Raw genomic sequence first — 26,524 nt, 5'->3', positions numbered from 1 at the left:
AGCTTGGTAACAGAAAACATGGATGTGGCCGGAAATGCAAACAAAATTATGCACACAGAGCATTAGCACAAGCTGGGTTTGGACACCAGAGACAGGGCAGCAGAGCACTGACAAAAATGATGCATGGAACCAGAATGCAGGTCCAGTGAGCCAGCTGGCGTTCACTGCATCAACAGCCCACTTCCAAAGGCAGCTCTCAACAGGACAGGCACACAGGACCTGGAGAAAGGCAGCTCAATCTTCACTCAGCCCTGGGGAGACTAAACAGGGACTCTGCTTAGGTGAAGGTTCAGCCTCAGCAAAAGGTAGAGCAGCAATGCTGTGAAATAATTTAGCAGGGACAGGGGGAAGAAAGTGAGAACAATTTCCAGGGAAAGTGAACAAATGGTAACAGCCAAACTACCAGCAGGGACAGGGGGAAATGGGGGATAGGGAAGGACACCAACACAAAGTCAAGAGTTTAAGTGATATTGCAAGGGAAATTGAGGCAACTAGGAAACCTAGGAGAGGAGAAGCACTAAGAAAATCTGAGGATGAGAACAAGGAAAAGCCAAGGAATGGTAATGGGAAAATGAACAGAGAGGAATGTGGTGCACCAAAGAGGCAAAGGGAACCAGCGGTGAGAGCAACAGCAGAGAGAAGTGGGGAAGGGAGAACAACTAGACAGCAAGTGAGGCACAACATAGGCATTGTTTTTTCTTTCACCAAGCAAAGAATCTGACAGAGAACTGAAATAAGTAAAAACCAAAACACATTGCTGGCCAGCAGTGTGGGCAAGCAGGACACAGAAGTAGCATTTCCCTTCCTTTCAGACAGCAAAAGCAGCAGGTTGTTTTGCACGCACTACAGCAGTCTCAGAACAGGGTGCGTAGGTCTCAGTGCCACAGGGCTGGATGGGAGATACAGGGAAAAATAAAGCTCAGAAAATACACAGCAAATACTAATCCCAGCAGAGAGAGAGAAACAAGCCTGTGAGGTTGAGGTATGAAGAAACAGGTCCCTGATGGAACAGGAAGGAGCAGTCCTTCCTATTTAAGCCCCCAGCCTTGACTACTGCAGCAGTCAGATTCCTTAAACTGGTGATAAAATGTAACACAATTTCCCTCTCTGCAGAGAGGGAAGAGAGGGCCAGAATGTGAAAAAAAAAAGTGCATCACTGACCTCTAAACCTGAGCAAGAAAAAAGAGATTTTGGCACAGAGAGGCTCTTCTGCTGGCTCACTGAACTGAAGCCTGGGGCTACAGCAAAAAGAGGTCCTTTAAGCTTCATCTGTATGCAAGCTATCAATAAACCAAAACCTGGGTTAAAAGGGGAGAGAGAAACAGAGAGAGAGTCTAATCTATCTTTTGAAAAGTAGTGGGCTTATACCTTTATTATACAAAATATTTTACAATTAAAAAACATTTTCCCCAATAGAATCATATACAGATATTTATAATTAACAAGATTCAGTTACACACAAGATGGAGACTTTCGCACAAAGGAAAACAATGACAGATGAGCAAGAGAAAATTAAGACTTCACCCCTTTCCCCACCATATTTTGGGACAGGTTACATTTCAGACTTTCATTCCTATCACCTTCTCTCAAGCCTGAACTCTGGGATCTCCCCTTACCCTGGCAGGGTAAGGGCCTCCACCCATGTCCCCAGCATCAGTACAATACGCTTGTCTTAAAAGGTTCAGGAAGAGACACTGAGAAAGTGGCATCTGGCTGTACCATGAGGTTACCAGTGGCCAGAAAAGGGGACTACTGCCCCAGTTTTCCCTAGCAACCCACATATACACACATGCAAGCACATACATGGGGAAGCATGCTCAAACCCCACAACTTTTCACCCTTTTGGGTGAAACAGCAGTCCCATCCCTCCAAAGCAGCCTGAACTTGAGATACGCCCTTGCAGGCAGTCTGCAGAACGGCTCTCACAGCCAAGCTGGGCACTACTGCAAATGCAGTCTGGCAAGAGGGCAGGATGCTGCTGTCTTCCCCACTTTGATCATCTGTGAAGCAGCAGTGTCAGTCGTCATGGAGGTGATAATGTGAACCGTTTAGAAATGCTCAGGCCACAACGGACAGGCTGGGGAAGTTGCACACTTCACCAGGGGGTACTTAAAAATAAACAGTGGCCAATGATCTGCCCTACCAGGGCAAAGATGTGTGTGAACCCTTGGGAACATTTTCTTTTCTCCCTAAGAAAGGTCATTGCTGGGCTCGGCAACTGCTGCACTCGCAGGGGAGCCCATCCCAGAGTCACTGCTGGAGGCCAAATGCTTTCAGCAGTGCGGGCAGGTCACGGGCATCAGCTGCCCCATAGAGGTCACTCTGCCCCAGCATGGAGAGGGCCATGCGCAGGGTGCTCCAGATGTTGTCAGACATGGCTCCTTGCTGTCCCCGCGGACCTCGGCTCTTCTGCTGCATGTGCAAAGCCTCCAGGAAGTGCTCCACAGCCTCACTGCCAACAGGAGAACATTCACATGCTCAGTGGAAAAGATGAACCATCTCACACTCCCTTCCCCATTTGTTTCTAAAGTATTTCCCCTCCAAAACAGTTTCCTCCTCTTCCCAGATCCTACCCCACTCCAGAACCAGAGGTCCCCCTCTTTTTCCCCCTAGAAGAATCAGGAGGTCAGATGGCCTCTACTCCACCTGTAACTGCATGACACTTGAATCTCTGGGCAGAGTCCAAACACTCGCTCTGCTCTCCTGTTGTAGGAATGTGCCCCCTATTGACAGAGTAGGGGGGAATTATTCTTTGTCTGCTTGAAAGGAAAAAAGCCCAGAAGATTCTCTCCTCAATTTGGTAAAAAGACATAGGATCTTTGGGACTTCACCTCAGACCTGGGGCTGCCAACTGGACAGCGGCCAAAAGGTCCTGCCTAGGTAATTCACTAGAAAAAGAACAAAGGAAATAATTGTTTTTGTGGAGTGTTTTAGCAAGAGCAAGAACTTATTGCCCCTGACTCAGGTTTTTCTCTGAAAAAGCTTTGTTATTTTGCCTTTCATTAAAAAATTTTCTGTTTCCAACACTACCTCAGAAGCCATCCTGCTAATTTTATACCATTGTGGGTAGCAGAGCTATCTCATGTGTGACTGGTTCTCTGAGAGCTCATGAGACCTGGCTCAAGGAGAAACCTATCCCCCTGTGCCAAGAGAAGGCTGCAGGCAGTGTGGCCCTGCCCTCACAATCTAGGGCAGTCTGTGTCCCCCAGACACACAGGTCACAGCAGAGGTGCCCATCCTGTGCTCACCGGTGGGCCCCTAAGTTGATGCAGCTGATGCCCAGGTTGTAGCGAGAGCGGATATATCCCGGCTGGAGCTCCAGGGCCCGACGATACGCGGCCACTGCTTCCTCACTCCGATTCCCATTGGCCAGGGTGGCACCCAGCTTGTTCCACAAAAGGTGATCCTGGAGGAACGGGCACAGAGAAAGGGCTGAGATGAACTGGATCTCCTAAAGCTCCAAGACAACCAACCACTCCTTCCCCATATGTCTGTCATATTCCTCCACTCCAAATATGCACCCCTTGTACATGCAGCACCTCCACCCAAACCTTCACCCATAAACCTCCAAGTGCCTCCAGCACCCCCAGTCTGCCCCTCAGCACCTCCACCCAAACCTTCACCCATAAACCTCCAAGTGCCTCCAGCACCCCCAGTCTGCCCCTTTCTTACATTAGGGCGCACGCTGAGTGCAGCACTGAAGCAATCCACAGCCTTCTCGTACTCGCCACTGAGGTTGAAAAGGACACCCAGGCCACACTGGACATCAGGATCCACAGTGGAGGGGTTGCTGCGCACAGCTGCTAAGAACAGCTCCTTCACCTCCATGAACAGCGAGCTGAAAAAGCACAGAACAGGGTATTGGTGTGCTGCGGAGTGAGTCGGCCTCAGGCTGCTCGCTCTGCTCCTGCCTGGACCAGTCTGAGCCCAATCAGTAACCATAACTCACTCAGAGAGCAGAGAACTCAGGACACGCTTGGAAGGCCCCAGGTTTGTCCCCGAGACACTCTCCTCTGGTTCCTTGTTCAGCAGGTGGGCATAGTCCGGTTTATGGCGCAGCCAGTCCCGCAGGGTCTCACACGCCTGCTTCTGCAGGGACTCATTGGTGAAGCTCACTGCTAAAGCCATAAGTGCTGTCAGGTTCCCAGGCTGCAGCTCCAGGCACCTGCAGGGCAAAGAAAGTGAATGCAGCATTAAATCAGGAGACAGCCAGACACAGGAGGTGAAACAATCAAGACACAGCATCCTGTGACAGCCATGTGGTCCTCGTGGCACTACACACCCAACAAGAAGCCACACTCAGCAGCTCTGCAGCAACACTCACTGTCTGAGAGCGCTGATCGCCAAAAGCTCCTGTTCATTCTCTGCTTGCGTGGTTCCCAGATATTGCCAGGCCTGGGGAAGACATAGATGTACATAAGTTAGACTTCCAGAGGAAAAAAAATCAGTCAATAAGCCACTAACACAGAGATTAAATCCAGTATATTATCCTGCACAGTTTTAGAGTGAGATCAAATAGACCAAAGTATACACATTAGCCACAGGCGTAAGTTCCTCTCAAAAGATAGACAGATGTCATGGCACATAAGTCCTCAAAGACAGTAAAATTGGCATTGTTATAGTGAACAGAAGTGAATGTCTACCTGGAAATCTATCATAAAGCAACTGTTGGTAGTTTTACACTTTTAGATCACAGAATCTCCACTTTTAACTTCTAACTGTGGTCAAACTGCAGAGGAAGGAGGAAAATGCAGATCTCCTATTTCCCAAGAACAAAATGGCATAGCAGCAGTGCTAATAATAAGGAGACCCCCGAGGCAGGCAGCTGTATGTACTTGTGCAGTGGTCCACTAGTAAGTAGTAACCTTGGAGAGTTGACTTTCAGACCTGAAAGTAGAAGCACTGTTAATTTTACTGAATTTCCAAACATCATGACACCAGTACATGAAAATTACTTCCACCTCCAAGCAGCTGATATAAGGAATATTTAACTAGGCCTAAATCCAAAGTATCTGTTCACTTTATGTTGATAGCCACACCCCTGGTCCAAAACAGGCTAGAGCTGGGGACTGTCAGCATGATGTACCTGCTTTTTGAAAGTAAGTCACAAAATGAGGTATCCACTGCCTCAAGGAAGGAAATTGCTTCATTAGCAAAGACACAGAAGCCCTGCAGAAGGCAATCTACACCCCTGAAACTCTCATGCCTCACCATACATAGCTAGCTACAATTCAAGCAGAGCTGACCAGCAATAACTGCAGTGTTCTGCCAGCAGAAGAGCTGATGAGATTCAAGGTAAAGTTGTGACTTGGACCAAAGCAAACGTGACATCTCCTTCAGAGCAATTGTTCATGTCTATTTGATCACTGTACCATTTGTGAAGTCTTGGCTTCTCCTGTACATTCTGCAGTCACAGCAGAAGAATTCAGAATGTTTTTAATACAGCTAGCCAGAATTGGCCCGAGATTCCTTCCCTGAAGAATTCAGAATGTTTCCAATGAAGCTAGTCAGAAATGGCCAAGATTTCTTCCCCTAAGGTTTCAATTACCTCTCCATCATGCTCAGCCTGCAGCCCACACTGTCTATGAGAAAAAAGCAACAGTTCTAGAAGGGTATTAACACCTTTTGACCACTTTAAAGCTAAAGCAAAATCTTCAAACCTTCTGCTTACTTTTCACCTATTACCAGTACCCTAGAAAGTTAGATGGCCATTCTTAGAAGCCAAGAACCTCTGTTCCAAAATGTCACTCATATTTAAGTCTCAGGGTAATCAAATTACGTATGTCCAGTCATATATAATTAGCAGGGCTTGAACAAGACATGCTGAAAATTTAACGGCCCTGGATCCTTGAGGCAGGCACTCCAGAAAGGCACCACATGAGTGTATTTGCATTCTTCCTGAGAATATCCATGTTCTCTACCCCTGGAAAAAGGCACACAGGCTATTCCATTTCTCAATTCATCCTGCAGAAGCTGAAGTGATTTATGGAAAAAAGTATTCACTTAACAAGGAGCTGGAACTCTTGTCTTCAGAGTAAAAATCCTTCTTTGGCCCACAACTTCAATTAAGACTGTTGAAAACACCAAATCTTTTTGGGTCACATCTTTTCCTAGCACCTAGATGAAAGACTTAGAGTCTAATGAGATTCTCAGAATTAGATTTTAATACAGATACAGAAAGCACTGATCCACCATAAGCTCCTCCAAACTTACAATGCCAATAAAGACTTTCATAGAAGCAACTTGAGAGATGAGAACTCCTTGCCTTGGCTCCATGCACAGTCTCATGTGCTCCAAAGATTTTACACAGCTCTGAGCCAGACGACTTTGTGCTTCCTGTAACTAACCTTAAGTTGAAAACCTCCTCCCTCAGAGGCTCCCTGAGGATTCACACAGATCAGCTACAAGCCCAGGGCCTCAGAAAAAGAGGTGTTTTCATACACCCTGCACAAGTCCTAACACTGCAGGGACAGCTGTCCTGACAGCTCAGCCTGTTATCTCGGTGCCACTCACCTCCATATGATCTGGCTTCTGTTGCACTGCAGCCTCAAAGAGCAGCACAGCATTGGGGAGGTCACCTTGCTCCAAGCGCTTCCGACCCTCTTCAAATGCATCCGGGTGATCCCTCATGGGATTGTCTTCCTCAAACTGGTAACCCTAGCAGGACAGACAGACACACAGCTAGGAGACAATCTTATGGAGAAGAGCACTCTCTACAGCACAGCTCAGTCTAGTCTTGCTGCATCAGGAACACTCTAGACGCAGACCAGCCAGCACCTTATCCTTATTGCTAATTTGTAGCAGATCAGAGAACAAGGGTGGTTCCTCCTGCCTGTTCTGTGCTGGAAAAATCCCCCAAACCAAACCAGGAGTAAGTTGATAGAGAAACAAAAGTATTTAGTATGTATTTATAAGATACATAAATTTAGTATGTATCTTATTAGCTTGGAGGGGAATGGGGCCAGATGGGGGGCAGGGATGGGGCCAGGGGACACAACACTTGAACTCATTGCAAAGAATCCCTCTATTCACTGGTATTTGGTGCTGGACAAGAACCAGACAGCATTTGCAGACAAGCCCAAGTGAAAACAGTTTTTAACCCGTAGATGATCTGGGACAAGGGTGTAAGTGACAGCAAAGCATCAGTGTGAGAACAAATCCCAGCAGCATTTGGAGTCTGTGGAGCTCAGAGCGAGGCAGATGCACTGCCAGTCTCCCCAGGGCAGCCCACCACAGTGCTAGGGCTGAGAGACCCTGTTCTGCCCTACCTTGTCGTATGATGAGGAGTTGAGGTCTTCATATTCAGAGAGCCAAGGGTGAGCCTCTGCATCTCTCTTGGCCATCTCCTCACATTCTGCCTGGAGTTTGTCCCAGAACTCCACATCTGACTGAAGGGAGAACAAAGTGTGACTGGAGTACCTCAGCCATAAACTCACATCTATAGACATGCCAGAGAACTCCCTCCTGGATGTTTCCAGCCCTCCTCAGAGCATGCAAAGGAGAGAGGTAACCCTACCATGGGCTCTCAGTTGGCACCCCAGCCCTCCTTCTCAGCCAGCTTTACCTCCACAGCAGCCTTTGCCTGCTCAAATTCCGTATCAAGAGTTGACATGTTCCCAGATCGCGCAAATTGATCCACCCAGGCATCGGATGCCCCCTGGGAGTTTGGAAACAGAAACACACCTTTCTTTTTAGAATTTGGCAACCTCAGGGCACATCCCAAAACAGCAGGAGGGTCTGTAGTGACCCTTCCTCCCCATCAGTAAAAACTGATGGCCTATGAAGTGGAAACGAATTCATCTGAATCTCCTCTTCCTCACAGATGCTGTGGGAGATGAGAAAACTCAAACTGTCCAGATACATTCTCATCTTCTGGCTAGACTCTGCTAAGAGCCCAACAGCCCCTCCCTTGTCTCCCTCAGCACTGCTGAGAGCTGGACTTGCCATTTTCCTTTGCTCCCAGACTGTGCACTGTGGCAAAATGCTTTCTTCCTTCAGAGCATACAGGCCTGGGGGTCCTACCTGCTGCTGCATAAACTCAGCTGCCCATTGCTCTGCCTGATCTTGGTCTCTGTGGGTCACCTGATTAGCTTCGATCGATACCCTCCCATCTCCGATCTGGCGGACAAACTTTAGGAACTGCGGCAGAGAAATGAAACAAGGGTGGAGCTGGGCAGATGCTGTGCCCACAAGCCCTCAGCCCATGCCCCCCTCCTTCACTAAGAGGGCTTCTCTCTGCAGAGCAAGCACAAAAGGCCCAGAAAGGTGGGAAGGACCAGACTTCACAAGAGTGGAGATGGATAACATCTAAAGTGGATTGTAGAGCTCAACTCGCAGGAATCAGGGAAGAAATAGAAACATGGGACACCAGGAGGCTTTACTCCTTCACTATCTTCAGCCATCTCAATTCCCCACACCCTTTATTCACAGTAATATAATTACTACTAATTACCTAATTACTAATTCACAGCAATAATTAATCTCAGCCCCAGTCAGATTTCTCACCTCAGTATTCTTGAGTTTTGGATCATCCACTTTGGAGAGGAAATCAGTAACAGTTTTCTTAAGATCATCCTCAGGTTGGTATTCCTCATACCTGTGTTCCAAGGCAATAAAAGGGAAAGAGATAGTCTGATACCAGGCAATAGCAAACTCTTTCACTAACAAGAGTCTACACAATGGGGCAGACAACAGAGTTGAAGGATACAACCCCTCCTCAAAGATTCTGGGCTTCTCCTAAGTGATTCACTACCATTATCCATCCGTAAAAGTTCAAAATACTACTAGTCACTGGGCAGTGACTAACACAAACAGCAGCAGAATTAAACAATTACAGAGTCAGCACAGTTCTGCAGAGCAGTCTGGATTCCTTGCCAAGCTCACATGCCATCAGACATTGCAAGTTTTAGCACTACCAGAAACAAGGTCATATATCCAGAAACAAACAAAGTAGGTCATGCCCACTGAAGAGGAAAACAGTGCCTTGGAAAAGCATCAGCTCTGCAGAGAATCGAGGGCTTACAGCAATGACACAAGTCAATATGTCTTGTCTGGCTTACAGCAGGATAGGACCACTTTGAAGTGGTACCACTACCTCCAAATCTTGGGGAAGTTTTGGAACTGGTGGCAGTAACTCAGGGATGTCCATTATTTGCAGAAAGTTATCAGAGAAGCCAAGAGCCAGGTGCAACGAGAGTCCAAATATACAAAATTTTTGTAAGGAAAGATCTTAGAGGCTCAAATTGCTTGTGTGTTTGTTTTGCTTCTTTAACTGAAAAACTTGATTGTACCCAACAGGTACCTACAAAGGGACGATTCATCTTTAACCTACCACAAAAAACCACATTAAAATAATATGCAGAAGGCTGAACCCATAAATATGTCAGGGAAAGGCTGGAAGTGGTTTGTCAGATAGGAAGAATTACATGATGAAAGTTTACAACTAGTACAATCAAAAAGCATTTGTTGCAGGAAAAAAGGTTCCTGAACTCAGTCCTGAAGTTACTTTAAGGAGCTTTGCATCAGGCATGAGATAATTTAGCCTACATGATCAATGTGTCTTCCTGGAACTAGAGAACAGAAAAGCTACACTCTTATTAAAAATTTCAGTTTGCAAGCACTGTTTCTGCCTTTCTCTGACACCAAAGGCCTGAGAACACCAGTCTAAGTTAAATGACTCAAAAGCATTCAGGCCACAGCAGATATCTATCACCTTTCCAAGCTTCACCCACCCAAGTGCCTAGCAGCAACAGCTCGCCTTGAGAAGTCAGACTCACCATTTATCTGCCAAAGACTGATCTTCTGACTCCCCAAGCCACAGCTTCTCCTCTGACTGCTCTAGGTATTCTTCTGCCCACTTGGCAGGAGACACAGACAGTGGATCTGCAAAGGAAGAATGGGGAGAAAATTAAGACAGGCAGACTAGCACACCTTTGTTTATGTTTGCTTCTTCTACCTTTGTTTATGCTGATTTAAAAATCAAGCCTTTGGTTCAGACAGTGAATTAATACAGATGCCACTGTGGTGATGATAAATGTGTGATTTTCTACTTTAATATCACAACTTATTAATCTGCTCCCTGTGGGATACTATGTAGGTCAAGAAAATTAGCATTGCATTACAGGTCTCTGTCAAAAGCACAGCCTACAAGCACTAGGTTTTCATCAGAACTTTCTCAAAGACCTTTGTAACTCTAATTTATATTTTCAGAAATGTAAAGAGTGAAGGTCAAAGAGTGGAACTACCCAGCTTTCTACAGTGGCCACTCCTGGAAAATAGCATATACTTGTTTCTTTTCCATAATTTCCAGATTAGGGCATGTGTGGTAACAGGACTCTATTCCAGAGCCAGATCTATACTCAACACAGGATGGCTTTTCAAATAAAGCTTAACCTTTGGGCCAGAAACACTCACTTTGCACATTTCCAGACTGTAACATCCCTCCAGCTTCATACAACTGACAAAAAATATTTGACCAAAGCACACTAAAGAGAATTTACCTTTGTACCAAAGGCAAATTTAGCCTTACAAGAGGGAATTAGAAAACATGTAATTAAGAAGCAGTACAAGGCCATCTCCAACTTGCATCAGTTAAATCATCACTTTTAAAAAAGCAGTTTTGAACAGCACACTTCTCCAAAATTCCCTAAGTAACCTAAGCTAACAGCAAAAGACCCTTGCATCTAAATAAAAGCTTCCACACCTCATTGCTCATAATTTGACTTAACCATAACACCATCACAAAGCAGCTTTCCTATCCCCCACCCCATTAGGGCTGCTACAGGAAACACTGCCTGCTGGGCCCAAAGCAATACTCCAGTTCCACAGTCAGGAGCTCTTCACACAGGCATGTGACTGGACATCACCTTGACAGTAACTCCAAAAAAGGACACTTCACCTGTCACTTCAGCAATGAACTCCTGCGACCAGTCAGCCTCATTGTAATCTGAAGAGACATCACCAGCATTATCTGCTGCAGCCAAGAATTCCTGGGTCCAGTTTTCAGACAGCGCCAAGGCTGCCACACCTGGAGCTACATGAAGGGAAAAAAACCAGAAGTGAGGACTGGAGCACTCAAAGGCATCATTTATGTGTTCTAGGCTAGCCCTAATCACCTCTGATCTCTCTCTTTGCTAGAATAAAATCACAGAAATATTTCACTTGGAAGGAGTCTCTGGAGGTTGTTAGAGTTCTCACAGCAGATTAGCATGAAAGTTAGAGATGAGGTTGTTCAAGGCATTTATGAGGTAACTTCTGAATTTGTCCATGGCTGCCAATTCCCCAGCCTCCCTAGATACCTGTTCCAGTACTGAACTGCCTCCTCCAAGGGAAGAAATGTTTCCACACACCTAGTCAGTTCCCCTTTCCACAAATTGTGTCCATTACCCCTTGTCCTTCTCCTGACTATTGCTGTGAAGATCCCGACCATGGCTGCTGAAGATAGCAACAAAACACTCCACCCCCTGCCCCTCAGACTCCACTTCCCCAGGTTAAAATGTCCAGGCCCCTCAGCCTTTCCTCTTACAACATGGATTCCTGTCCCTTGAGTACTTTATCGATCCCCAGTGAACTTGTTCCAGCAGATCAGTGTACTGGGAAGCCCAAATCCAGAAACAATAGCCCAGATACAATCTCAGAAAAGATCAGTAGATAGGAACCACCCAGCTAGGAGCCTAGTCATAAACATCAAGATCTTTTCCAGCTCTCCACCTACTTCAGCTCCCCTCACCTCGCTGAGGGGCCTGTCGGAAGCTTGACTGTTCAATCTCTTGCATCTCAGCCAAGAGGTCATCCATCTTGAAGGTCTGGGGTGCACGGGACAGCAAAGGGGCATTCTGAGCTTGCAGAAACTCTCCAACCAGCTGCCAAAGACAGAGATGGATTGCAAACATTGCACAGAAGATGAACAGGCAGAGCCAGGGAGTGTGAGAAAAGGGCTTGTCAGAAAAAAATATTAGCATCAGGTAAGGGGTAAAATAACAAACAGTGAGGACAAGAAAAGCTTAAAGAAGATTAATCTAAAGCTACAAGGAGACCAATAAATCTGTTCTTACCTCATCTTCAGTGGCTACTCCCAATGGTTTGGATACCTGCAGGGAATAGTGGGCAATTGTGTCAACATTGATCCCATGCCCCTCTCTACATAGACAGTGTGACCCAATTAGATTGTATCTTCCTCTTCCTTGAGCTTAGCCTGTCAACATTTTTCTTGCGCTAGCTGCCAGCCAAGGGAGCAGCAACACTTTGAGGGATCCTGTCCAACCCCCTCCCACTACTGTCTGGCTTAGGGCCTGTGACAGCAAGGCACACAGCTCACCACAGCCGACAACATCCCCTGAGCGCCCATAAACGTGCCCTCACCCCACAGCCCTGCTTCGGGTGACCCCTGGGCCTTTTCCCCAAGAAACCACCACACGACACCGGCCGCACCGAGAGCCCCCAGAGCCAGCCCGGCGAGCAGCGCGATACTCACGGCCGCGGCTTCGGGCGTCCCGGGGGGCCAGGCCAGCGGGCCCTGCAGTCCTTCCTGCCGCAGGGCCTTGTCCTGGGTGAAGTGTCCCGCCAGCTTCATCAGGGGGTTGGAGCCCCCGCACTCCGGCTCCACCAGCTCCCTCATGGCCATGGCGCCGGGCACGGAGGGAGAGAGGCTCGGCGCCGAACCCGCCGCGCCTGCACCTGGCACCGGGGCGGCACAGACAGCGGGTGAGCGCCGAGCGGAGCGACCGCCTGACCCCGACCCGACTGCCACCCGCCAGCGCCGCCTCCCCCGCGGGCCCGGCCCGGCAGAGCACGGACACCCGCCCGCCCGCCCGCCGGGACAGCAAGGCCGCGGCCCCCGGCCCGAGCCCTGAGCCCCGCGCCCCGGCCGCGCCCGTCCCCCGTCCCCCGGCGCGCTCCGCCCGGCGCCGCCCGGAGGGGCCGCGGGGCTCCCCCGCCGCTCCGTACCTGGGGCCGCCGGGGCGCGCTGGGCTGGCGCGGCGGGGCGGGGCCAGCCTTAAAGGGACAGGCGCCGGAGCGCCTTAAAGGGACTGAGCGCCAGGGTCACCCGGGTCACCGCCCGCCCGCCCGGGTACCGCCCGCTCCGGAACCCGTCCGCCCGGTGGGTCCCCCCGCCGCGCACCGCTCCCGCAGCTCCGGAGCCGGCTGCCGAGGGGTGTGCCCGTCTGCCGGCCGTGAAACGGTGTGTACATGTATATGGTGTGTTTTATACACATCCCATTATATCTGCAAATATACATAAATACATATATAAATGCATGTATATATATATATAGTCAATGTGTATGGTATGTGTGAAAAATGCAAATATACATAAACATATATATATGCATATATATCTGCATTAATATATATATATAGTCAATGTGTACAGTATGTGTGAAAAATGTGTATTTTATGATTGGCTTTTCGCAAATATTGAAATTAATATTACATGTGTTATGTTAGAAAGTTATGCTGTATTAATTCTCTTAAGAAGTGTGTTAAATATAGTTTTAGGTTATAACAAAATGTTAAAATAGGAACTATGCTATCCAAGATACTTTAAAAATAAAAAAAAAAAAGATTTGCAGTGAGATGGCAGCCACAGGACACCTAAATTTTTCAGAGAAAAAGAATTTATTGCCCTCTTATCAGAAGAAATGAACTTCTTCCCGCCTCGCTCAGCTATGAAGACACCATTCGGATTAAGAAGATGTTGAGGATGACCAGACAGAATCCTGTGTTTGAATGGAATTTATGCATCATGTATGAGATGTATGAATATGCAACAGGCTGTTGTTTTTAAGGGTTAATCCTCTGTTAACGGGTGTCCTTTTTCAGGCTTATGCTGCCCATAAAAAGGTAGCCAGACATCCATAACTCTTTGTTTCTGTTGTCTCATATTGTTCCAATACAAATTGTCCAAAATTTTTATTACTCTAATTATATTGCTATTTTTATAACCAGTTTATTGCTATTAAACTTTTAAAATTTTAAAAACAAGTGATTGGCATTTTTCACAGCATGTATGTATATATGTTTATGTACATACAAGAGATACATACATGTATGCCCCACGCAAATCTCATTTTATTTGTGAATACACATAAATATATATGTTCATATATATATTCAACGACATGTATATGGTACATATGCATAGATGAGCATATACTGTATCAGTATATGTCCATTTGTCCAGCTGATGGACAGATATTTTACTGTTTGCTCTGGGATCGCTAAAATGTTGCAGCTGGCAGCCACAGGTTGAGAGTGCACACATTTAGCTGAAAAGTATGTGATACCTTCAGATAAGCCATAGAAATGCCAACTCCTTCCCAGCCTTGATCCTCCTACATTCATGGTTCCAAAGGACAAGCCACCTGGAAAATCAGAGGTCATTTGTGTATAGCCTCTAAAAGAATGGGAAAAGCACCAAGAGGGGGTTGCACAATGTGTGCTGACTCCCGTGACATTAGGTTGCTAGAAATAGATTGTTTTCAGAATCAAATCCCATCTTCTTCTTTTCAAACGAATATGCTCCTCTGCAGGGTCCTCTCCAGATTTGTCAGGGTCACTTCATCTGTCCAAAATGTGACATCTGGTGGGGTTTTAGACACAATTCTTTGACAGTTGGTCTTCCTGCCTGCTCTCCTTACAGCTTTGAAATTCACATGGCATCTACAGCCAGCTCTGTGCTAGCAAGTACTATGTGTGGCTCAACAGGAGCAGACTTCTTAAAGTTATAAGAACTGGGGCTGGAAATACAACATCCACACCAGACATGCTTGGGGAGCATTACTCTGGACCATGTCTCCCCTAGCCCTGTGGAGGCACACCAATTAGTGGGTGATGTGCCCTCTGTGCAGCTTAGCAGCACCAAAAAGGAATTTCATTTGCACACCCAGGCTGTCCTGCAGGACAAACCCCAGCCCAGCAAACAGGGATTACTGTAAGATTCATTTTGAAAGCACACTTCTGGCATCCTGGAAGGTTAAAATAAGACTCACCTGCTATTACCAAATCCTATGTATGCTCAGTGTGATCAGGGATTAGCAAGAGCACTTGAAGAGAGAGGCATGGAGAATGCTATGGGGCAGAATCCCAAAAGGCTTTCAAGAAGAAGAGAGGGGCAACGCTGCTCCTAAGGAAAACCAATAGACAGCACAAAGACATGGAGAAGGAGAGTGTAGGCACTGAGATAAGGCATGGACAGAAATCCAAAAACCATCACAGACTTGGCAAGGAGGAAGACATGAAGTAGTTTTGATTTGTAAATATTTGCAATAAGGTTTTGGGGTATGCCCATGACACCAGCCTGTGATACCAGCTTGGCCTTCTGGCTCAGGACAGGGACAGGGAAACACTGCTCTGTAAAAAATAGCCCCCACAGCCTTCCTTCTGAAGGGCTGGATGGCCCTTAATCCCTTAGAGTCCCAAAAGGCTTTGATGCAACTGGAAGGACAGGAAGTGGTGGTGGTGGCGGAGCATCCAGGACAACCACAGCTATGGCTGTTGATGGATAAGTATCCTGCTGAAGCCACAACTGTTTCTGCTTGCAGGCAGAAAACAAAGGGTCTGATCTAAAAGTCAACAGGAAAAGAAGCACAGTCAATGCACCCCTGAAAGTGAAGTGAAAATAATTTGGCAGCAAGAACTAAAATATCAGGGGGCCCCAAAAACTCTTGGAGAGATGAGAAAGGGAAATAGTACAGTTCCTGAAAAGGCTATTCCAGGCTCTGCATCCTTCAGCTGTTCTCAATACCAATCAGGACCTGCTGAAGGTCCTGGGCCTGATGGAAACCAGTGACAAATGGAGGTCTCTGTCTAACTGTTCCCCATCCTAACTTCATGAAATTCATTATTTCTTTCCAAGTGCAAAATTTAGCACTTGTTTTTATTAAATGGTGCTCTACACTTTCAGGCTATTTCTCCCATTGATCAAGAGCATTTGTATATGATTTTTTTCTACCAACTCCTTTGCAACCCCTCTGAGGTAAATGTTGTCTGCAGATTTTAATAGACAGAATTTTCTGGTCCACTGTATAAATTACTGGGAAAAAAACCCACACTGATAGCACACTGAAAACAGATCTCTGCAGGACTCCTTGATACGTTTTTCCAGACACACAGCATAACACCAAAAACTAATCTTAGAATTTTCCAATTGGCATCAGATGCTCCCAACAGTGATTTCAGTAGATCCAGTTTCCCATGTTTCCTAATGACTGTCAGATGACACAGAGTAAAAATCCTACTGAAATAAAAAATTTAATATCTATTGTTACTTCCTTGACCACAAGGACAAGTCTGCCATGAAAGATTGGTTTAACTTGATCTCTTCTATTTGCAAATGGAAAATGTGAGTTGTCTACATAATTTTTATTTGTTCCAGTGTCACAGGGGAAGGCAGTAAAATGATGCTGGCTGGCCTGTAATTAATCAGATTTTCTTTTTTTGAATGCCCAATATATTTGGCCTTTTGCAGTCTTCTGAACCTCTCCACTGCCTAGATATCTCAAAGATAATGGCCAGTGAGCCATTCTCCAGTTATCCAGTTCTCATCACAGCATGAAGTTCATCAGCCCTAATCAGTCTGAAAACCTTGACTTTGCTTAAGTGCTTAGAAATCTAGAATAACTTTTTCCCCACTTGCAACTGGTGCTATTTAAGATATTCACCTAGCCACCACCACAGTGAAGACAAGTAAAAAATGATTGGAGCTTCTAGGTATCTTTGGCCAGCTTCCAATTTCACTGACCAGAAAGCCAGTCTTTTTACTGGTCTACCCCTCATTGCCCAGGCACTATTGATGAGCTGATAGTTCTGTTCTTTTCCACCACACATAAGGTACTCATTTCCTTTTCAAAGTATCCTTGTACTGAATTGGACTCAGTTGCCGTGTCTCCCTTAATTCCTTCTCCTCCAGACTAAAAGCTGCAATTTTTTTTCAATCCTTCTGCTTGAGTGGCCAAGGTCGTTATTCCCTTCTGTGGATTCACTTCCTACATTTGTCTCTGTTGTAGCAGCACTGCACCCAAACTGGACACTCAGTCAGTCCTGTGTCATTCAGTGCTGTGAGTGAAGTCACAGCAGTACAGAGCTGTTCTGACAGCTCCTTTTATCTGACCCACAGGCTATCCTCCTAAACACATAAACTGATCTGATGTGTGCCTTTGTGGCAACAGCATCATGTTGATGTACATTCTGCTTTTTTTAAGGAAGATAATATTCAATGAACTCTAATGCGCTCTGAAACTGTGCATTTGGAAAAGCAACAGAGCATCTTTTGCCTCTGAATATTCCCTGTCTTTCTCACACTGATCCTCTGAACTTCAAAGTCATGGGTCTAATTTATTCAGAGGATTGGCCCTTTTTTATATATAAACCCAAACATCCCAAGACGCATCTTTCTGTATTTATATCACATTCTGTACTGCTGTGACTTCACTTATAACACTGAGTGACACAGGACTGACTGAGTGTCCAGTTTGGGTGCAGTGCTGCTACAACAGAGACAAATGTAGGAAGTGAATCTGCAGAGAGGAATAACTTATGGGTCCCGTGAGCGAGAACGAGCGTCAGGAACCACTTGGCTCTGCTCTTGGACCCATTGCTTTCCCGTAGTGGAAAAAAATCAGTTTGCCCTGGCTCCCCTACATGCAAAACAAAGACAAGTTTGTTTAAGTTTGAGGGTCGGTTTGGAGGCTTGGGGACGTTTGTTCGTTTATTTTTAATGGAAGAGCCTTGAGTGGCCGGGCCGGAGGAGCTGTGTGAATGATCACCCGTACCTCTGCACCGAGGAGCCCTCGCTCCCCTCGCAGCGCCCCGCCCGCCCCTCCCGCCACCGCCACCGCCACCGCCCGGGCGCCTCCTCCTGCGGCAGGCTGGCCCGGTCCGGGGCCGGGCGGCAGCGCGGGGCCATGTCGCAGCACAGCACGCTGCTCCACCTGCTCGCCGGAGGGTGAGTGCCCCGGGAGGCGGGATTCGGGGGCAGGAGGGCGCCCGGGGGCGGGATTCGGGTCGCGGGTTCCGCAGCCGCCGCCTGGCAGCCGGGGCAAAGCAGCTCCCGTTGGGGCAGAGCAGCCCCCGTTGGGGCAGAGCGGCCCCCTTGGGGCAGAGCAGCTCCCGTTGGGGCAGAGCAGACCCCTTGGGGCAGAACAGCCCCCGTTGGGGCAGAGCGGCCCCCTTGGGGCAGAACAGCCCCCGTTGGGGCAGAGCGGCCCCCTTGGGGCAGAGCAGCTCCCGTTGGGGCAGAGCAGACCCCTTGGGGCAGAACAGCCCCCGTTGGGGCAGAGCGGCCCCCTTGGGGCAGAACAGCCCCCGTTGGGGCAGAGCGGCCCCCTTGGGGCAGAACAGCCCCCGTTGGGGCAGAGCGGCCCCCTTGGGGCAGAACAGCCCCCGTTGGGGCAGAGCGGACCCGCCGGGCAGAGCGGCCCCCTTGGGGCAGAACAGCCCCCGTTGGGGCAGAGCGGCCCCCTTGGGGCAGAGCGGCCCCCGCGGCTCCGCCGTGCCGGCCCGCGCGGTCGCGGCTGTGCCGGTCCCGATCGGGGCTCGGGGCGCGGAGCAGCCCCGCAGCGCCGCGGGGAATTCCCGGCTCCGCGACTTGGGAAGGCGGAGAGCCTCCCTGTGGGACACGGAGTTTGGTCCGGCCGGAGCTTGCCGGGGATGCGGGGCAAGGGAAGCGGGGTGTTTCCCTTGAACGAGGGCGCCACGAGGCATCCATGCGTTCGGGAGGGCGCCCAGCTCTCTCCATCAGCGCATGGCTGAGATTCCTGTGTCACTTTTCTGGCTTTAAATAGTGCAGCTGATTCTGGTGAGTCAGGTGTTTGGATCCCAGCCGTGCCCCTCTGTATTATAAGCGTGCCCCTGAGCAAGTAATTTGTCCCGTGGCTTTTCCCCCTTCCTCTTTTAAAATCTGAAAACAATCAGCTTCAAGTTTATGGTGCCCTAAAACAGAAAATAATGTGGTCCTCCAGACTTTGCTGAGTAACTGCATGAGTCCTGCTTAGGCATCCATCTAATCCTTTTCCAAATCCCACCAACCTGCTGAGTCTGTGTGACAGTGAGGCCTGTGATACAGCATGTACAATAACGCACACAATTTAATTGCTTTTAATTAGTAGATTTCCAGTTTTCTGCAGCTAATCCAGTTCTTGTGCTATGTCAATCTTAGCATATGCGTACCCATCCTCTCTGTTCCCATTGTTATTTTGTATATGTTATTCTCTTACATTAATTTATCCTTTGAACTATATATATTCATTGTATCTTAGACTTTCTTAATACATTTATCTTTCTTAGCTTTCTTCTTAAGCTTTTCTTCATCTTTTTCCACTATGGTCCCCAAAAAACTGAGAGTTTGGCTTGTGACAAGAATATCACTCGTGGGAACTTTGTCAGTCTGTATCTCGTCCTCATCCATTAAGCAATACTCCTGAATTACAGCTAACTAAAACCCTGGGGCTAATAACGTGAGTAAGAGATGAATGACAAGTTCAGTTTATTGCTGCACTATATTTGATATTACTGGTTTGTGTAATGAAACAAAACAGGGTCTCATTTATGAAGGAGCAGTTCTCCACTTGATTTTCCAGTAAAAGAACCAGGGAGCAGCCAAAGAAACTTGTGAGAGGTTTGTTCAGAACTAATGCAAGAACACAGTTCTTCCCACAGTGTGCAGTTAAACTGTGGGACTCCTGGCAACAGGATAGTAGAAAGTAAAGGCTTCTTATGTTTTCAGGAAGCATTTTAAAAAGATGAATGAAAAAGAATGTGTTGAAGGCTACTAAAAGCAAGGCAACATTTTTGGCTGAGGAAATCCCTGAACTGAAAATTGTGGGAAGCTGGGAGAGTGTTCTGGAGGTATTTCTCCTCCTCTTCTGTAGGTGACCTTTATTTGTCTGTGTCCTAGGCAGAAATCTGGTTTAACTGCAGGTTTGTCTGACCCAGCACTGCTATTCTTAAATGAAGATCTTCAAGCCATCTTAATTTTTGACTAGCCTAAGTAAGAGCTAACATGAATTACCAGTAAACCTTGTCACCTCTGTGCATGTGCTTATACACTTTTTAGATCATTTAAAAATGTTACCAGTGTCTTTTGTATTTCTCAACTAATTCTCTTTCTCAGTCACCTCAAATTTGTCGGTTTTCCCTTTAAAATGTGAAAGCAAGATCTAGAGGCAAGTACCATTTTCTGAGGTAAAATTACCCGCCTTCTTCAATTAGCACTTTTTGCTGGGGCTTTCCTCTGACAGTACATGTTGTACTCATTTTCACTGCTGCACTTCATCCTATTTTGAAGAAATTGCTTTAGTTCCTGCTTCTAGAGTAATGACACATAATTTTCCATTTCTCCTGAAACAGAAGAATTTTGCAGACCTATGTCTTCCATAGAGTGTAAGCAGCTGTATCATCATCTAATGCATGATAATACATCACAATTGAGATTTCTTCTAGTTTTGAACAACTGGTACACCTCATTTCCTTAGCTTTAAATAATGGGTGTTCTTTTGCCTTTTTAATCTTGCCATTGAGGCACAGCGGCTCATCACACTCTCTTTCTGCTTATTAAATGGCCACTAGGCTAAGGAGCAACAATTTCTTTGTTATTATTTCTTTTGTAATACTTTTTTTGTTTTCTGTATGTATCAGTAGCTTCAGGAACATGACCTCAGGAAACTTTTATGTATACTGGAAGCGTGTGTTCATATTCAGATCCTGACCATTGCAGGTGGGGAGTTCTTGAAGAAATTATATATTAAGAGAACATTACATAAACTTTTGCTTCCTTATGCACTATTAAAGAGAAGAATTATTAGTATACCAAGCAATTGCTTCTCTCAGTGTTTTCCTGATGTATTGCTTGCTCAGCTTTTAGATAAGGAGTTGAAACTGCCCTATTTGGACCTTTTAGACCTTGATCTGTCACCACTGTACTCAATCTTCTCCTGAACTGGAGACTGTACTTCTGGCCAAAGAAAAAACAGGCATGCAAGTCTGGAGCCTGTATAACACAAATTAATAGAATCTAAGGTAAAGAACAGGACTGTTGCACCCCTGAGGGTCTGTATGGGAAGAATCAACATGGCCTTTGTGAAAGCAGACCCTGCCTCATGCAGCTCTGGATTGCTGCGTAGGCTGTGTCTTGGAGTCCGTGCTTGGTCAGCTTGTTGACCCAGAGAACCTGAGCCAGGCTGTTCACTGCTTTGCCATGTGCTGCCTTCTGAGCTGGAGCTAAATTCAGGAGTCAGGATGTTGCCAGACTCCCACCACTAATCATACACCTCCTGAGGGAAATTGCTGCTGATGGACTGCTCTGCAAGTCGTCACTACCACTGTGTACATCTGCCAAGGGCCTGACAAAGCCACAGGAGTGTTATGGAACAGCATAGCTAGTTGTGGGCATCATTAGCTGCATAATCTCCTAGCTGCCATAGCTTCAACTCTTGGATGTGCAGTAGGCATCCAGGCATCTTTTTTTTTTTTTAAACCCCTCTTCCTCTTGGCAATGATAATGAAGGCCTAGGAGCAAAGGCTGTGAGAATACAGTGTATGTTTACTGAGCTGTATAGACTTTTTCAAAATAATTCCTCAGAACTCTTAACTGTTTGCTATCCTGCATTCTATATGTAATTCTGATTATATACCTGACTCTTCCCTGATATCTTGTAGTTCTTTGGTTGGCTTTTCTTTCTCTGGAGCAGAGTGAGCTTTTTATTAAGCCTCCATCTCTTGTGAAACAAAGCAACTTTGGCTGTTGCAGATGTGAACGATCGTCCATTTGTCAAAGCCTCTTGCATGGCTTGCATGCAAATTCATCTCAAAATGCTCTTTCAGATACTGAGCATTATCTAGAAGAGCAGAGTTATCAGTCAAAGGATTTAGACAGACAGGAGCTGAGTACCAAATGTGTCAGTTATGGCTTGTCCCTGGGTTGTGGAAAGGGAAAAAGGGGATATGTGTCCTTTCAGCATTCCTGCAGTGTGACGAGAGCCATTGATGGAGATGGTTCATGAGTTCCAAAAATAGGTTTTGCCTGCTGAAGGTCAGAGTCCTCTTTCATTAAGCAAGCCAGGCTTGGAGAGAGCCTGGCTGTTGGCAGAAACTACAGATCTTGCTTACAGGGCCTTGCCAATGTGGGTCTGATGTAACTGTGGGTTAAAGACACGGGCAGGCTGAGAGGCGGCAGAGTTCTGTGCTGCCCCTCTGTGAGCCGGTGTGGCTGTGGTGAAGTGTGGGCCACGGTGCCTGGTGACCTCAGCAGAAGGCTTTGCAGTGAGGGTGGGCAGCAGAAATGTTTGCTCTGGGAGACTGCTGAGTCCCCATGGACTTGGGACTCTTTGTCTCAAACACTGAGTAGGGCTTCAGAGCGAGGCTGCCAGATGATGTCCCAAGCTAAGCTGTTACGTTAATCAGTGTCAGAGCAGGAGGTCATGTGTGACACAGACTGGGGCACCTAGCCTCCTCTCCCAGAGGGGAGAGGTTGTGGACAAGCAGGGTCAGAATTATTGCCCTATTATGGCCCAGAGGTCATTCTCACGTGTGCTGCTGTGCCCTAGATGTGGTGGAACAGCTGGAGCCATCCTGACCTGTCCCCTGGAAGTGGTGAAGACACGTCTGCAGTCATCCCAGCTGGCACTGCGGCCTCTGTGCCTCCCAGAGATTCAGCTGCCAGGCATGAGTGTGAGGCTGATGAATCCCACCCCACCATCTCCTGGAGTGCTCAAGTTGCTGAGGTGAGCAGGACAGGGCAGTGTGCCGTTTAGCACCAGGGAGGTGATGGTTTGGGGGGAGAGAGAAAGAGAGTTGGGCTGAGGCTCTGGAAGCCACAAGTGCTATAGAAAGTTTGATCAGAGCACAGGTACATCTGCTTCTCACTAGTGATCTGTGCTCTGCCAGGCAGCTTAGGGGGCTGGGAGAAATTTCTCAGCTGTGATTGGATCCAACCAGTGATTGGATCCAACCCAGAGGGATGGCATTATCAAGAATAGGATGCAATGACTAGTGACCCATGGCAGGGTAGTTGGAACTAGATGATCTTTAAGGTCATTTCCAACCCAAGGGGTTCCATGATTCTAGGACTGAAGGAGAGAGGAGTAGTGATTGGAGAGAAAATGAGAGCAAGGCAGAAAAAGGAAAACATGAGAGGTGGGGAGGGGGTGCTACAAGGAATACTGAAGAGCAAAGAAGGAGAAGGAACAGGAGAGTCCCCAGCTTAGTTACTCTGCTGATTTCTCTGTTCATTTCCTTCTGTAGGGCCATCCTTGAGAAGGAAGGCAAACGGTCCCTGTTCCGAGGTCTGGGTCCAAACCTCGCTGGGGTTGCTCCTTCCCGGTGAGTTCTGCTCCCTGGAAGTGCCTCATGCTGCACACTTCCTAAGTGTGGCTGTGTCATAGCTGTCACCCCACTTCCTGAAAGTGGTCTGGGCCTTGTGCTCACGTGCCACAGGACCCCTTCACACAGACATCTTCTGGAGCTTCTGATCGTAGTGTTAAGATAATTGCTGGGGGCCAGGTAAAAATGGTATCTGATGTCATGTCAGAGAGAAGTGTGATGGAAGTGTGGAAAGTTGGAGTGAGCCTGTACAGTAGTGTCTCTGCTCCTCCTAGGGGAGCTGTAACCTCTTCTGTATTTTTTTCCAATCAGGGCTATATATTTTGCTGCCTATTCTGCTACTAAGGAGAGGCTTAATACTGTCCTGGTGCCGGAGTCCAAAGAAGTACACATATTAGCAGCAGCCTGTGCAGGTGAGCCTTTTCTGTCTCAAATCAAAGCCAAGAAGTCCTTCTGTCTAGAAATGCCTATGTGTTTCATTCCCTCTCCATTGCTGCCCTGAAGTTTTCTCCCTCCACATGTGGAGAAGTGAGTTCTTTGGGTAACCCAAATGTTTTCTCACTCTTAATTCTTCTTAGTCTCATCTCTTGAAGTCTTGTCTTTACCCCTTCAGCTGCTATCATGAGCTCTATTCTGCTGTGAGAGGGAGAAGGCAGTGTGTAATTTAGACCACTCACAGAACCATTCCTCTTGATATATTCCAGTTCTCTAACAAAATCCTCTATTCTTGAAAAATTAGTATTCTGTTTCCTGCCTCTTTGTAACACCCGGGCCTGTAGTGGGGTTTTGTTGGAGGCAGAGGAGCTAATTACCACTAGACAAAGGCTGGAATAGGGGAGGAGGAGAATCAAATAGTCTGCCCTAAATATCTCTTCTCAAGGTCATTCTCAAATTGCGAATGCCTACAGCTTGCCAAGCAGAGCTCTGAGAGCTGATAGATCAGCACCTCTTCACAAACTGTCAGCATGATCCTGGCACTCATGGCTGTCTTCCTCTTCTGTTCCCCAGGCATTAGCTCAGCCACACTCACCAACCCCATCTGGCTAGTGAAAACGAGGATGCAGCTGGAAGCCAGGTAAGGCAGGCCTGCAGTGCAGAGCCACTCCATGTCACATCAGGATTGGTTTGGGGCTTGGTGGGCAGAGAGAGGTCTGTGATTTCTCATCAGAACATGGCAGGTCATAGGCTGAGCAAGAGGCTTATGGCTGTGTTCACAACAGCCCTGCAGGTCAGGGTGCAGTGTGCTGTCCTCACCCTCTCCCCTCTTTCCAGGGTGAAGGGGGAGACGGCCAGCAGCGCTCTCCAGTGTGCCATGCACGTGTACCGCACAGAAGGCCTGCGTGGATTTTACCGTGGGATCACTGCCTCCTATGCTGGAGTGTCAGAGACCATCATACACTTTGTCATCTATGAAGCACTGAAAAAGGAGCTGAGAAACAGCCAGCATTCCCATTCCCCATCACTCACACTTCCACAAAACAACAATGATTTCTTTGGACTAATGAGCGCTGCCGCTGTCTCCAAAACATGCGCTACGTGCATTGCATATCCACACGGTCAGTGGCTCCTCTCTCCTTGCTGCTGCTCCCCTTGGTGGGAGATGCCATGCCTGCAGGATCCATCTGCTAATATGTGGCTTCCCCTCTTGTCTCCCCAGAGGTCATTCGGACGCGGTTGCGAGAGGAGGGCTCCCGGTACCGTTCCTTGGCACAGACTCTGCAGCTGGTGGTCCGTGAAGAAGGACCCTTGGCTTTGTACCGGGGGCTCCTGGCGCACCTGATCCGCCAGATCCCAAATGCCGCCATCATGATGGCCACCTACGAACTCATCGTTCATTTGGCCTCTCCCACCTTGTAAGCTGTAGCACTTGGCTGAGGCTGCTGTGGAGGTACAGGAACATCGTGCTGCCACGACCTGGTCCTTTGCAGGGCTCTGAGAGGTGGTGCTTTTGGTCACAGATCAGATCTGGGTCAGGCATTCTCAGGACGCAACGACTATTTTGTGCCAAGTTTTTTGCTCCAATGTGCACAGTGTAGCCTTTTTTTTTTTCCTTCTGGACACTTGAATTATTCCAGTGCTTCAAGATGTCAGGGTACTGGTTTGACAGTTCCTGTTGTAAACTCCCTTGATGAAACAAAGGCATAGAATTTACTGGGAATGAGACAAAGCAGAAAAGTTTAAGAGTGTCTTATCCCAGCACGTTCACTTCTTTTGGACCCAGTAACAACCATACATGGGCACAGTTGGGCATGAAGACAGGCTAGAGCTGAAACATCTGAGAGAACTGCAGCAAGCAGAGATCTTGTGCTGCAACCTTTGCCCTCAGAGGGGCTCTTCCACTCTCACCTACCGTACTGCCTTCTTGCCCCTAAGGAGGATTTCTCAACCTTGGCTGCCAACAAATTGCAGAATTTTCCTCTGGGTCCCTCACATGTTGCAGCCATTGCCCCAAGATGTGTCAATCAGCTGACAGCCCCTTTTTGTCTTGCAGAATCTGAAAAACCAGACCAAGTAGATCCAGGGAAGAAGCACAACCTGCTCTGAAGCACTATCCTAGCAACTCATGCTACTGCTGGGCTCAGAGCCATGCTGTGCTAGTATCTGTTGTATTTCCATCCCCTCCATGCTCAGCAGAAAGAGGGAGATGCCTCCTTCTCCCAGAAGTGCTGGGGCTGTTCTACAAGCTGGAACCCCTGGTATAAAAAATACTCTTATCAGAGTGATAAAAAAAGCAGATCATGTGAGAAGATGGATGAAGCTAAGGACATTTGGCCTGTTTCTGTTGATACACTAAAGAGCCTTATTTATTTTCCTGTGTTCAAGAATTCAGTTTGCTGCATGTGCTACATTTGCCTGCGACAGGCTTGAGTGCCTTCTGTTCTTTTGTGGGTCCCTAGCACTGAGTCCTGGAGAAGGCTATATTGTGTTTACAGAGCATTTTGATTCTCAGAAAGGCTCAGGGTAGGGTCATGAGTGATGTGTTTTTCTTGCTTCATCACATATGCTAAAAAATGTAACCCTTCCTCAAGATAAGGTAGTAATTTCAGTAAATACATGCTCTGGACAAGCTCCAGTTTCACATTAGAGCCTACACTATTTCTTTCCCTGGTTGTAGTGAAAAACTGCAGAAGTCCTGAATGTTTTATTTGAAATCCATTTATTTTAAAATCCACTTTGTTTCCTCATCTTTCTTACCTTCATTCACTTA

At 47.3% G+C, this 26,524-nt stretch overlaps 2 protein-coding genes across 5 annotated transcripts; one reads left to right on the top strand and one right to left on the bottom strand.

Moving 5' to 3' along the window:
* Positions 1–1,340: 1,340 nt before the first annotated feature.
* On the bottom strand, positions 1,341–12,688 carry PEX5 (peroxisomal biogenesis factor 5). Of its 3 annotated transcripts, XM_063148537.1 has the most exons (15): positions 12,473–12,688; positions 12,054–12,089; positions 11,729–11,861; positions 10,898–11,032; positions 9,777–9,882; positions 8,506–8,596; positions 8,023–8,139; positions 7,565–7,657; positions 7,269–7,388; positions 6,514–6,657; positions 4,325–4,395; positions 3,950–4,165; positions 3,673–3,838; positions 3,249–3,406; positions 1,341–2,452 (listed from the first exon to the last, which is right to left on the bottom strand). In XM_063148537.1, exons 1-15 carry the CDS (start codon positions 12,620–12,622, stop codon positions 2,251–2,253), a joined length of 1,938 nt encoding a protein of 645 aa, XP_063004607.1. In that variant the 5' UTR covers positions 12,623–12,688; the 3' UTR covers positions 1,341–2,250. The 3 variants fall into 3 exon arrangements, with proteins under 3 accessions (XP_063004607.1, XP_063004608.1, XP_063004609.1); XM_063148538.1 differs by lacking the exon at positions 7,565–7,657; XM_063148539.1 differs by lacking the exon at positions 8,023–8,139.
* A 5,179-nt stretch (positions 12,689–17,867) lies between these two features.
* LOC134414250 (solute carrier family 25 member 33-like) lies at positions 17,868–26,488 on the top strand. Of its 2 annotated transcripts, none has more exons than XM_063148535.1 (7): positions 17,868–17,944; positions 22,542–22,718; positions 23,239–23,316; positions 23,629–23,729; positions 24,325–24,391; positions 24,589–24,872; positions 24,974–26,488. In XM_063148535.1, exons 1-7 carry the CDS (start codon positions 17,904–17,906, stop codon positions 25,171–25,173), a joined length of 948 nt encoding a protein of 315 aa, XP_063004605.1. In that variant the 5' UTR covers positions 17,868–17,903; the 3' UTR covers positions 25,174–26,488. The 2 variants fall into 2 exon arrangements, with proteins under 2 accessions (XP_063004605.1, XP_063004606.1); XM_063148536.1 differs by lacking the exon at positions 17,868–17,944 and adding an exon at positions 18,777–18,796.
* Positions 26,489–26,524: the final 36 nt, after the last annotated feature.

The sequence above is a fragment of the Melospiza melodia genome, chromosome 2 (genome assembly GCF_035770615.1).
Source record: "Melospiza melodia melodia isolate bMelMel2 chromosome 2, bMelMel2.pri, whole genome shotgun sequence".
Lineage (NCBI taxonomy): Eukaryota > Metazoa > Chordata > Aves > Passeriformes > Passerellidae > Melospiza > Melospiza melodia.
This window is presented reverse-complemented; position numbering and strand designations above follow the sequence as displayed.